The sequence below is a fragment of the Archocentrus centrarchus genome, chromosome 7 (assembly GCF_007364275.1).
Source record: "Archocentrus centrarchus isolate MPI-CPG fArcCen1 chromosome 7, fArcCen1, whole genome shotgun sequence".
NCBI lineage: Eukaryota > Metazoa > Chordata > Actinopteri > Cichliformes > Cichlidae > Archocentrus > Archocentrus centrarchus.
The window spans coordinates 12,307,951-12,321,249 of NC_044352.1; the positions used below are offsets into that span (position 1 = coordinate 12,307,951).

Consider the following 13,299-nt stretch of genomic DNA (forward strand, 5'->3'; position numbering starts at 1 on the left):
AGATTATTTGGTCATCATCAAGAGTCGTGTTATTTTATAAGTGTTTAAGATGTGTGTGTTATTTATATAATATTTAATTTAGTCATACGTTCTCAGACAAAATCTTCAAACAACAAACTTTACCAAAAAAAAAAAAAAATAGTCCCTGAATTGGATAAGTGGAATGAATAAATGTAAAAATGCATAAGATTTTTAAATAAATGATAATCGTTCAGTTAGTTTGAATTTTCAAGGCTCCTTCATGAGACGCTGCGGGTAGGCGGGGCATGTTGCCATGGTTATGTGTAAACTGAAGGTTTTCATTTAGAGGCTTTTTAGCTCTCTGAAGTCTCTCTGCTACATTATGGCCTTCTTCGGTTTGACATATCTGGGTTATCAGAACCCAATAGGCGACAGAATGATACTGAATCCCCGGGGACCGTCTTATCCGAACGGTAAGGGCAGCTTTGCTTTCGCTTATGCGAGCAATGGTTCTGAGAGCGGTGCTCGGTTGTCTTTAGGCCTTAAGTTCCCTATTTTCCACGTGGCTGAAGCAGTCGTTAGCTTAAGGCCAAAAAAGGACAATTTCGTAAAGCGTTAAAAGATAGCATTCCACATTTGGAGTAGATGGTAAAGACATTTACTTTGTTGCTATTTGCAAGTTATTTCTGGAGGATCCTACGCCAGATGGGCCAGATATCACGAAAAAAAAGAAAGAAAAGAAATCCTCCAAACAAATCTTTGTGACACGTTATCCTGCTTGATGCAGACATCAGAAGATGGGACACTGTGTTGATAAAGGGTTGGACATGGTCAGCAACAATACAAAGGTGGGCTGTTTGTTTAGTTGGTGCTAAGGCCACCAACATGCGCCAGGAAATTATCCCCCACACCTGTCTTCTGCTGCTGTAGCCCATCTACTTATGCTGTCTAGCAGTTGTGCCCACAGACATGGTCTTCTCCATACATTGGTTGTAACAGATGGTTATTTGAGTTACTGTTACCCTCCAGTCTGCTCAAAGCAGGGCATTCCTCAGACCTCTAACATCAACAAAGATCATTATCTGTAAACCCTGGAGATGGTTGTGTGGAAAAATTCCCAGTAGATCTGTCATGTGGCAGGCAGAATGTGGACCCTAATGCAGGACTCACAAAGCATACATTAACTTGACTCAACTTTAATATTTAGTTCTTAAGCAAAATACAGAAAATTCTCCAAAAAGGTACGTAATCCAAAATACCAAGAAGCTACAGGCAAACATGGAGTGGGCGCGCTATTGACCACGACACAACAAAGAGCAGAGAAAAACAGACAATATATACACACGTTTTTCTCTGCTCTTTGTTGTGTCGTGGTCAATAGCGCGCCCACTCCAAGGTAATTAGTGACAAGTGGAAACAGTTGGGAAGGAAACAATAAAACAAGCTAAACTAACCACAATACACACTGAACAGGAGAGTAGGAACTGTCAAAACAAAACCAGAAATGGCTAAACATGACAAACAGAAATGCTGACTTGACACAGAACCCAGGGAGGCAGGCACACTAAAGAAATACAGTAACACAGGGGAAGCATAATAACTGAAGCAAGGGATTAAATAGAAATTAACAATGACCCAGAACAGCATGTAGATAATCAAAATTAAGAAGGCCCAAGAGTCAAAATACTAAACAGAAAAACCCGAGAACTATAATCCCAGACTCAGCACATAAACAAAATCAGAATTCAAAAGTCCAAACCTAGAAAACACTGGGTCCTAGACCCAGGACCATGACCAGATTAGCAGTTTATGAAATACTGAGACCAGCCTGTCTCACACCAACAACCATGCCAAGTTCAAAGTCACTTAAATCACCTTTCTTCCCCATTCTGGTGCTCGATTTTAAGGGCAGTTTCAGGTCCTCGTCAAGTGGGGGTCGTCTTGACAGCTGATCGTGAGGTGAAAATACTTTAAATATATTGTACACTTAAAGTATAACTGGTGACAAATGGCTTTCTAAGCTAAAATAAGATTATTTTAAATTTTCTTAAGCAGTGACAATGTGGGTATGTTTGCTGTGGCAGGCAAGGCAGAGGACCTGAATGCAGGACTCAGAGACATGAGCTGTATTTAAGCTTAAGCTTTTATTGACAAGTGTTTGAACGTAAAGCAGGGCTGGTCAGGTGACAGCAGTACACCATACAAAACATGGACAATGAACTATAAACATAAGGTGCACACAGCAAGCAAGTCAACAAACACTACAATGACAGGACAAGGACACAACAACAAACAGGGGAAACTCAGGAGTTAAATAAATGAGGGCTGATGAGGGAAGTGGACACATCTGAGAAACGCAGGTGAACATCATAATACTAATGAGACACCAGAAGTAAAACCCGACATAAAGCACACAGGACAAGGACTGTCAAAATAAAACAGGAAATAACCAAACATGATGCAAACGTGGACTTGACATAATGGAGGACACCAAAACATGACCAAACAGAAACCTAAACACAACACACAGAGAAACACCAGGAAGTCAAGCTAAACACAAAACATGAGACATGAGACAAGGCACTAAGACATGAGAACAAAACAGACACAGGAACAATGATAGAACAGGAGGACATAGGAAGCACAGGAGAACTGGGAATCAAAACATAACTAAACAATAATCAAGGACATATCTCAAATAACTAAAGACCTAAAAATGTAGACTGCAACCCATCATAAGACTAGGGCAAAAGCAAACTAGGAAACACAACTAGGGAAGTTAAACACTTCAATAACACAAACACAAAGCCCTGGCTTACCGGCCCAGGACTGTGACAGTGGGATTGTGGGGATTTTTGGTTTTATGACTATTGGTTATCCAGTTTCGGCTATACCATATATCGGGAACTCTTTCGAGTTGGGAAGCTACCTAGTTGTTTGGGAGGGTAGAGGAGTTGCAATAGCAGGCAACTTAATATTGTCCTTTAGGGCCCTTGACAAGCTTTATTATACCATTTTTAGGTGTAACAGTAGTGGTAACATTTCTCTACAGGTGGCAACAGTAATATCAAAGCAGGAATACCTCCTTCTCTTCAAGAACAACCAGGACCTCTCAGATGTATACAGGATTGCCAAGTTTCCCACCAGCCTCTTCCTTACAGCTCTGACATCCACCATGGGAGCCATGAGAGATACAAAGGGATGGTCAAGCGGCTTCAAACGCCCAGATGTGAGTAGATATGGCAGATGTGAATGTTGATTAGTAAAACGTATTACAACCAATCAGCTGTAACAAATAAGTCTTGGTTTCCTCTCTTCTCCAGCTCCTAACCAGCTCTACATGATGCCTCTGACAGAGAGCCAGCAGTATGGGTGGATGGTGTCCGAGAAGCCTGAGCCGTGGACGCAAATCAGGCGGTTTCCACGAAAGAACAGTGAGATGACCAAGTAGGTAACATTTTCAAAGCTAATATTTATTTGCTTTATTTACCATAACATGTAAGTGAACTCTGTTTGTTGCTTTCACAGGTTTGTTAAAGAAATGTTCAAGACAGACCGGGACTTCAGCCTAATCTGAAAGCTTTAGACATTTTTCCTCTTCCCTAGTCGGACGCACATTCCCTCACACATGAGAACAGCAGCAAATTTGATGTGTGTGTATGTGAAATTAAACTGATAGCAGGCACACTTTTAAAGAGATTTGTTGCCTCGTGCAATGATGTTAAGTCTACTTTTGTAATGAGCTCTTTTTGGGGGGTGTTTTGCTGTTTTTTTTTACATTTCAGTCATTGATCTGCATGGCAGCAGTAATAAGAACTGGTCAAATTCTCTAAATAGAAAGGAAAGGTGTTTCGGTGCTTCCTTTATTACCTTCTTAAACAGAGGATACACTGGAGCATGCTTTATGAATGGAAAGGAGATAATACAAATTAAGTTCATTTTTTATTTCATGCCAAAGCTTGCTTTTATGTTTTGAACCTTCAACAACAGGTTACATTAAACTCACAGGTGAGTTTCTTATGAAGTTGTTGCCTCGTGTGAAAAAAAGCTCCATAATTAAAGATAATGAGCGATTTTAAAATGATTAACCTGAATTAAAGTTTTACCATAATTCATGCATTAGTTGTGTTCATTGCTATATTGCAACCATTAATTCAGTCGCAGAAAGCCTCAATAAAAGCCTCTTAATAAAGGCTGGAGTTACTCTGGATCACTTTTCCAGTAGGAAAAGAAGACGTGAGTGGACAGGATGACCAGCTAATTTCTAATTTCACTTTATAGGCTGTTTATTCTTTTTTCTTATAAACTACAACCTTGATAATGAAGTTATATATTTTCTTTTCACTAGTGGGTCTTGTTTACATGGCATGAAAACAACCCAGTAAGAACACAGGGAGAAAAGAAATTGCAGATGTCATTTTTGGGTTTCACCACAGTAGAACCACAACAACATCCATCATCACTTTGTTAAGGAGCCTTGTGTAAGTGCAGTGAGATTCTCAGAGGATCACGCATTTCTTTTCCTCAGATATTCTCACAAACCTTTCCGTGACCTCATGTCCATTGAAGTCAAGATAAAGATGATTACGAAGAGGCGGTTCAACTGCATCCTAGATTAGAGCAGTGATTCCTAAAAGGGTGGCCCACCACCCCCTGGTGGGCTATTAGAGTACTGCTGATGGGAATCAAGGTTGGTTGATGAAGTTTGAAATAACCATCAAATACTTACATTTGTAGGTAGCAATGAAGAATGGAGTCATCCCACACACTGGATAAGGATTATCAAAGGTTTAATAAATGTAATAATAATCATGATGATTAAGTAAAAAAAAAAAAAAAGAACCAAAAGGGGGTGCTGTGGTGTGGCGATGGCCCAGACATCAGTGGAGTGGAGCGCAGCACAGGGCCAGGTGTTCTGCATTTCCTGCCATCTTCTGCATCTCCACCCAGGAAACTCCTGCAACACAAAATACACACATACAGAGAATCCCACACGAAGGCTCAGGGCCCTAACAGATACCAGTAGGTCAGCAAAGAGCTAATTTATACCGATAATATCAGCCCACCAGTGAATCACTATAAGGAGTCACTTTTCATGTTTTCTATGGTTGTTGTTTTTTCCTCTGAGAATACCTCTGTTTGAAAGCTTATTTCGTTAAAATGATGGTATTAAGATCGGCTCACATAAAATTATGATAAAGTGAGTCCTCTGTTTCTATAAGGAAAAAGTAATAACTGAGTTACATTCAACATCAGGAGTAAAAATATAGTCACACAAAACAGCCATTGATTTTTTTTTATTTTTTTCTTCAAGGGGAAATGTTATTTTTCTCTTTGTCATAGTCCTCAACTCTTCTCGTCCTTCAAAACTTTGCAAAAAAAAAAAAAAAAAAAAAAAAACCCACTCCCCTTTTCAACTCTTCCAACTCAGGGAAAATACAAATAAAACAAAAACAAATACAGAAGGGTTCATCAGGCCTGAGCAAAAACACTGTTTCAGTAGTATGGGGACAAACCTTCCTCTCCTGCCCCACCCCCCCCACCCCCAAAAAAGCATCCCAAGAGTTAACAATCAACACAAGTCTATGGACAGCCAATAGAAATAGAATACATACAATGAACATCTTTATAATAAACTCAAGTGCATTCTATAAACTCTGCTTTATACGAATCACTCTTCATTGGTCACAGTTCACGTAATAGTTGGTGATCTCCGTTACATTACTATCCTCTGGTGCTCCCGCCACGGCCGAGCCCAAGTATCATTGCACAGGAGGGACCAAAAGCACAAGGCTGCGTGAGCTGGCTTTGGTACAAACGTGATCAACTGTTGGTTGCCACTGTCAAGTGTGAGGGAAGAGCAAGGTCAAGGCTGATTCTCAAAATGAACAAAACGCTGCGCCGGGGTAACCAAGATTGTTGCAACGATGAGAACGTTAACGTAAAAATTCATATTGACAAGCCCTTGTCCCTTTCTCTCTGCCTGAACATTAGCAGTCCAGGCAGGGCAAGCAAGCACGCTTCCTATTTAGCGTTACTCTATGATTTGTTTCATGTCAACTTAAGGCAATCAGACTGAGCTGTCAGTGCTTTCATTTTCCGCTGAGGAGGGTGTTTTCTCTCTTATTAGAGAGAAAATGTGTGTAGACCTACAAATTCTGCCTTGTCCTCTTAAAACAGTGTAACACCAGGGATGTCATTTGTTACCACTGAGAAGTTTAACGTGTGGAGGTCACTGTAAAGCCTGGCTGAGATTTACAATACTGCATTAGTGGCATGAATTTAAAAAAAAAAAAAAAAAAAGAAAAGCACAGTGATTTATCTGTGTATGTGTGTGTTTACTGCTATGCTTATGTGAGCATACACCACTTGGGCTCTGCTGCAAAGGCAGCTAATGGTTATTACTTACTATACATGATCACACCTATCATCAGCTTAAAAATACTGTACTGTACATCAGGACTGAACAGCAAAACTCGTTGGCTGCAGTTGATCAGTTGGTACCAGTGAGCTTGAGCTTTATGACTGGCATTTTACAAGAAAGCGTGCTGGTCTTTGATCCTCTTCATCGGAATGGAGTCATCATATTAAGCATAATAATTAACCAGAATCATCATCGTAATAATAACAACATTAAGAATATACAAATGATGGATACAGAAGTGATACAAAATACCCTACGCTGAAACGAACAAAAAAAAAAAAAAAAAAAAGAAAACAAGATACCACAATCAGACATGCTTCAAAGCAGTTATGTTTGGCAAGAAAGCAGTTTCATTGTATCATAAAAACCTCACAGTGAAAATAGTTATGCCCCTTCAGGATTACAAAGCACAGTATTCAGTTAAAATTAATATATATTTATTTCCTTCATCTATTTCTTCTTCATAGAAGAATCAGGCTGTGCGATACCAATGCATTGAAATCCAAGGTTTCCCCCCCCGAAGGCTCTGGAACAGGTCGCTGATCTAAGTTCTTCCATTTCCATCTGTACCGAAACAATACCTCTCTGAAAGGGAAGGAGCAGTCAGTGACGGTGCACTGCCATGGCTAAAAAAACAAGCTGTTCACTGGTCGCTCAAGCTCTAAGGAACCAATCAGACATGAAGTGAGGATGAAGAGGGGCCTAATCCTGGCTGGCTCTATTTTAACTGCTCAGGTACAACCTTCTAATAACATCCTTAGTTGTCTTTAGTCTGTTTTAAGTTAATCTAATTTGATGATTGAGGTCAGCGTTTTAATTTAGAGTTCATGAGCTGCTTTTTGCTGCCTGAATGACAGGCTAAATAAATTTATTGTACATATTCTAGACAAGAGATGGAGCAGCCATTGCGGCCAGCAGTTGGGCAGAAAGACGGAGGGTTCAGGCCCTCTGCTTAAATAACAGAGGCGGTGATCATTGCTGACTTTAGCAAGAACATATCCACACATCTTGCCTTGCTTTTAGTAAATACTTTAGTCTTTGGTCAATATATTCCTCCTCAGTTTATACATATATTCATACACACACAAATATGCATGTACATACACACTTAAAAAAAACGTGTAATAAACTGGATATTTGTGCCCGTATGTTTCCACACGTTTTCATAAAGGACCTTTTTGCACAAAACATCAAGATCGAAATAAATAATTAATGCAGAAACAAAACATGAGTACCTCTTCATAATTCATGTGAAATTAAAAAATTACAGAAAAAAAAAAAAAACAAACAAAAAGACCCAAAGTAAAATAAAAAGTAGCCGTATGTACAGCGTTAATCTTCTTTTGACACAGGCTAAAAGGCGTTTTAAATAAACAGACTTTGCATCTTTCAAGAAGCCTGAGAGAGAGGCTAGACGTGAGAAAAACACGTGTCCTTCAACATGTATGTGGGCCAAAATGGCCGCCAAACAAGAACATTTTCCTCTCATCTAGAACACTTTCCATTTGAAGTCTTCAAAGTTTCTTTTCTGGTTTTTTTTTTGTTTTGTTTTTTTTTTTTTTTTTCCTCTTTGCTTGGGATTCAAGTGGTGGCGTCTCTAGTTCTTAGCCGCTCGCTCACACTGTGAGTCCTCGCTCAGTGGTGCCGTGTCCTTGCAGTGGGGGGGAGGAGGGGGTGGTCATCCCAGCATATGCTGCTGTCTTGGCTGCTAACTGTTGGGCGGTCCATCATTCAGGAAGTAGGTTGTCATTTCACCTTTACCTTTGACCTTTACAACCCCACGACACTCCAACACGTACTCTTTCTTTACAAGCACCTGGTAGAGGTCTGTGGTCACCTGTGAACAGATTTACACGATGCCAGAGAAATATTTAACCGGTAACATTAGAGAGCACAAAACAGGAATATAGTGTAATGGAGGACGTTTACTGCAAAATGTTTTAAGTTTAGCAACCTCAACTTCACTTTAAACTCAGCTTCTGTTTTAGGGTGAAACATTTATTGAAAGAGCTGACAAAATAAAGATAAGGAATCTTTCTATTTAAAACTGAATTAAGCAGTATTTGAATACTAGTTTTGATGCTGTTTAAAATGTAAATAATGGATAACATTAATGGTCATACCATTTAAACCCTAAAATCTCAGAAAATATTACAAAGACCACATGTGAAATGCTGAAACTGAGAAAGTTGAGGCATGCCTTGTATTTTTTTTCTTTTGAAAATAAATATGAGTCCCAAAACTTTCTATTTCTAGCAGTAAGTAGCACCAGTTTTTTGTAAAAAAAAAAAAAAAAAAAAGGCTGTCCACAAACTCCTCAGCATAAAACTGGTGGCAAACACAGTTAACAACAGGCTGGTGAATTTATTGAAGCATTTAGCAGCTAAAAATTCAATATCTGGTCAATGAATGCCAGTTTCCTGCTGAAAGTCTCTCAGAAATAATGTAAATAGTTAAAATTATTAGTAAGCAATGTACAAATAAAAAGCAAAATACACACAAAAACAAATTTATAGATAAGTGGTTTGGGCTTCTAGGATTTAAAAGACTTGTATCCAATTAATTTTAGCCTCTTTTTGTCCAATTCTTCCCAGAAAACTATACATATTTGCTCCTCTTCACACTGTTTGAGGAGCGAGCCGACAGCCTGACTCCAAAACTACCTCAGCATTATGCAGTGAACCACAAGTAGTAAATTATCATTATCAGTCAACTGCGTTGAAATGCAACTTCACAGTGTAGTGATTTACACATTCGCCTAACAAGGAAAAGATTTCTAGTTAATTAAATATGCAGAGCTATCTGCTGTGCTGACCTCTTGTAAATAATTGAGCAGCAGAAAGTAGCTAGTTAATTGCTTTGAAACTGATAGTGATAATATTAGTAGCTTTGGCTTTAGAAGATTAACCATGTATTCACAAAGTCATTCCCCATTCAATCATTCCCCCTTCCTGATGTATCTATCCTACCTCTAAGAGAAAAAACAGAAGAAGTGACATGTTAAAACTAATCTTTTTATCATGGTCCCTTGTTTTGGTCTTAAGTTTTTCAGTTTGATTACTGATTTGACCATTGTTAGTTTTGTGAGTTTTTTGACTTCTTAATTGTTCTAGTACACTGTCCGTCTTAGGTCTTGTGATTCTGAGACTTTGGTTCCTGGTTATCATTAATATCGTTCTTACAATGATCTTTGGTTTTGTGATATTGCTGTTTTTATGTGACAGTTTCTAGTGATAGGTTGAATTTTGTGATATTTTGTGTTGTGGTTTGTGCCTTGTCTATTATTTATAGTAGTAGTTATAGCGGTCATCCTCCCTGTGTTTTCTATTTGTACCTCCCTCTGTCTCATTTCTGTGCTTACATATGCTTTGTTTTCTTTGTTTCCTTGTCTCTTGTATCCTGCTAAGTGCTTGTATTCATATCTATATTGGTCTTCTTTGATTATTTCTTGTTTTACTTTGAAGGTTAGTTTCCTTTTGCTTCCTGTTTGTCCTTCATGTATAAATAGTCCTGTCCTGCTCTTAGTCTTTTATCACAGCATCTCGTTATATGTCCTTAGTTTGCTCCTCATGTGAAGCCCTCTGTTTTTCATTGCTTCATGGTTTTTATTTTTGGAGTTCTGTTTTCATCTTTGTTTATATTGGATATATAGATTTTCAAGTCATTCAGCCTCCTGCATTTAGGTCCTAACTTGTGAACTCTGCACACCCTGCCATCTTATTTCTACAGTGTTTTCATATCACATTTCTGCAGCAATCTATAAATGTATAGATAAAAAATATTACCATTGAATCCACCCACTGATATTCTGATGGTCCCTAAACCTATTTGGGTTGATTTTAATAGTTACATGAAACCTACCTGTATGCGGTCAGGTACACCTGTGCTATCCATACGACTGGCCACATTTACTGTGTTGCCCCAGATATCATACTGAGGCTTCCGTGCTCCAATAACCCCCGCTACCACTGGCCCAATGTTCAGACCTGTCAGTTCAAGACAGAAAAATGTTAAACTGTGCCAACAAAGGTGGCCATATATGTCCATCATGTTTTCTTGGAGAGAACGCAATAACTTCCTCTTACCTATCTTCATCTGGAAGTTGTTGAAGGAATGCTCGTTGATGTACTTCATCTGCTCTCTCAGTCTCATGGCATAGTCAGCTAGTGCAGTAATATGGGTACGGCCTTCTTTGTCATAGGTAGAGTCATTGAGACCTGAGGCCGCCATGTAGGTGGAACCAATGGTCTTGATCTTCTCTAGCTGCCTGTACTTCTCCTCACTGATGATCTGAGAAGTGAAGACAGCACAGATAGTGACTGCGTCCAAGAAACAAATGCAGGATGACGACCACTTTTGTAAGACACCGAGTTTACCTCATCAAAGTCTGCGATGATCTCGTTGAGCAGCCGGAGGCACTCCACTCCCTCGTTGTTGGCCTCCAGCTCCACGTAGAACTCGGAGAAGTTGCTGATGGAGGCGAACATCACAGCTACACACTCACAAGACTGGTAGTACAGCTCGTCGTTACGCCGTTCACGAGCCAGGAAGTGAGCAGCTACGTCCTTCGGCAGGATGTTATGAAGGAGGCGACGATTGTAGGCTTGCAGCTCCTCCATCTCCTCCTTCTCCTCTGTGGCCTGGAAATTAAGGTAATTTATTATGTCTAATCATTTCTTATAGACTCTTAATACAATGTGTGACACATGAGCCATATAACTGAGAGACAACTCTATCAGCCTGTTTGACTCACAGACATCTCTGAGCTGTGAACATAAGCTATGTTTTAGGATAATGTTGTCAGCCAGTGCCCTCTAGTGGACTCTGATCTCCATACCTGTAATTTCCACAGGAAGTCGAGGCGTGCAGTAGATTCAACCTGCTGGGCATGCAGGTACAGTGCCAGGACAAAGACTGTGAGGATCACTGGAGTCATGACTCTCAGGGACACTTTGGTCACAACAAAAGGGCTGCAAAGAGATTGACAAGTAATCAGATTAAAGAAAGACTAAGGATAGACTAAAGATAATCAAAAAATAAATTAGAAGAAAGCAGATGTTTGAAATTGGGAAAAAATTACAATAGTGACAGAACAGGATGCAAAAACTATTAAAGTAACACTGAATCTAGCCTTACCACTGGTTTGTAGTTTCATTGAAACTGGGCCTAAAAGTGTAAACATAAACAAATATTTTAAGTCAGTTCAAATAATGTTTATAATCAATAGTTATGATAATTTAAAGTAAGGATGCAACAGAAATTTTCACCAATACTTTAAGCATTTGAATCTAAGATCAAAAACATGTCAGTGAGGCAAAAGCAAAGACTGACTTCAGATTTCATTTCATGCTACCTATTTGCAGCTGGAGTATAAATGTTTACACATTTTCTAGATATATTCAAAAGTATTTCAGTTAAAAAGTGTGTAGTCTGAATCTACTGTTATATGTACACTATATTGCCAAAAGTATTCACTTATCCATTTAAATAATTAAAATCAGGTGTTCCAATCACTTCCATGGTCACAGGTGTATAAAATCAAGCACCCAGGCATGCAGACTGTTCCTACAAACATTTGTGAAAGAATGGGTCACTCTCAGGAGCTCAGTGATTTACAGTATGGTACTGTGATAGGATGCCACCTGTGCAACAAGTCCAGTTGTGAATTTTTTTTCACTACTAAATATTCCACGGTCAACTGTTAGTGGTATTATGGTAAATTCAAAGTGACTGAGAAAGGCCGCAAATCAGCCACAAAGTGATAGACCACGTAAAATCACAAAGCAGGGTCAGTGGATGCTGTGGTGGATAGTGCACAGAGGTCACCAACTTTTGGCAGAGTCAGTTGCTGCAGACCTCAGAACTTCATGTGGCCTTCAGATTAGCACAAGAACAGTGTGTAGACAGCTTCATGGAATGAGTTTCCATGGCCGAGTAACTGCATCCAGGCCTTACATCACTTAGCGCAACGCAAAGCGTTGGATGCAGTGGTGTAAAGCACGCCACTACGGGACTCTAGAGCAGTGGAGACGTGTTTTCTGGAATGATGAATCACGCTTCTCCATCTGCCAATTCAATGTACGAGTTCGAGTTTGGTGGTTGCCAGGAGAGCAGTACTTGTCTGACTGCATTGTGCCAAGTGTAAAGTTTAATGGAGGGGGGATTATGGCTTGGGGTTATTTTTCAGGAGTTGGGCTCAGTCCCTAAATTCCAGTGAAAGGAACCCTTCATGCTTCAGGATACCAAGACATTTTGGACAATTTCATGCTCCCAACTTTGGGATGGCCCTTTCCAGTTCCAGCATGACTGCACACCAGAGCACAAAGTAAGGATGTATTAGAGTGGAGACTGTGAGCTGGCCAACATCAGTGTTTGACCTCACAAATGCACTTCTGGAAGAATGGTCAAAAATTCCCATAAATACTCCTAAACCTTGTGGAAAGCCTTCCGAGATGAGTTGAAGCTGTTATAGCTGCAAAGGGTGGGCCGACATCATATTAAACCCTATTGATTAACAGTGGGATGTCATTCAAGTTCATATGTGTGTGAAGCGAATACTTTTGGCAATATAGTGTATGTATAGATGTATATACTTGTAGGGCATTTGCACATAAAGAACATGACACAAAAGCTAAATCCTGGCTCTACTTTTGTTTGTTTAAATGGTTTAAATACAAAAACATCAGTAATAAAACTTACCACTGAGGAATAGTTTCATTTAAATCACTAAAATGGGGGAAAAAAATTTTAATAAATTAATAAAATATACAAACTAAGTTTTGACAGTTTTGCACGCTCAAATTCACGAGTAAACAGAAACAAAATCAGTGAAAGGCTGTGTATTGGTTAACTAAATAAACTAAAATTTCATTTAGACCAAGTGCTATCAAAGAATAAGTAAATAAAGGTAAGAA

General features: G+C 39.2%; 2 protein-coding genes across 2 annotated transcripts in view; one reads left to right on the top strand and one right to left on the bottom strand.

Moving 5' to 3' along the window:
- The first annotated feature begins 271 nt into the window (after positions 1–271).
- spmip11 (sperm microtubule inner protein 11) lies at positions 272–4,018 on the top strand. The gene is made up of 4 exons (XM_030734643.1): positions 272–434; positions 3,014–3,190; positions 3,285–3,408; positions 3,490–4,018. Exons 1-4 carry the CDS (start codon positions 344–346, stop codon positions 3,536–3,538), a joined length of 441 nt encoding a protein of 146 aa, XP_030590503.1. The 5' UTR covers positions 272–343; the 3' UTR covers positions 3,539–4,018.
- A 2,787-nt stretch (positions 4,019–6,805) lies between these two features.
- LOC115782887 (adenylate cyclase type 6) overlaps positions 6,806–13,299 on the bottom strand; it is a 49,887-nt gene continuing 43,393 nt past the window's right edge. The window contains exons 18-24 of the mRNA XM_030733387.1: positions 13,085–13,111; positions 11,522–11,551; positions 11,223–11,355; positions 10,762–11,025; positions 10,471–10,675; positions 10,247–10,371; positions 6,806–8,222 (exon numbers count right to left, since the gene is read on the bottom strand). Of these exons, the coding sequence (XP_030589247.1) occupies positions 8,094–8,222; positions 10,247–10,371; positions 10,471–10,675; positions 10,762–11,025; positions 11,223–11,355; positions 11,522–11,551; positions 13,085–13,111 (913 nt within the window). The 3' untranslated portion in view covers positions 6,806–8,093. The remainder of the gene's footprint in view (positions 8,223–10,246; positions 10,372–10,470; positions 10,676–10,761; positions 11,026–11,222; positions 11,356–11,521; positions 11,552–13,084; positions 13,112–13,299) is intronic.

Coding starts and splice junctions, on each gene's coding strand:
- spmip11 (XM_030734643.1), top strand. CDS start 344: ATGGCCTTCTTCGGTTTGACATATCTGGGTTATCAGAACCCAATAGGC. Junction 3,191..3,284: donor GCGGCTTCAAACGCCCAGAT/GTGAGTAGATAT, acceptor TCTCTTCTCCAG/CTCCTAACCAGCTCTACATG. Junction 3,409..3,489: donor AAGAACAGTGAGATGACCAA/GTAGGTAACATT, acceptor TTGCTTTCACAG/GTTTGTTAAAGAAATGTTCA.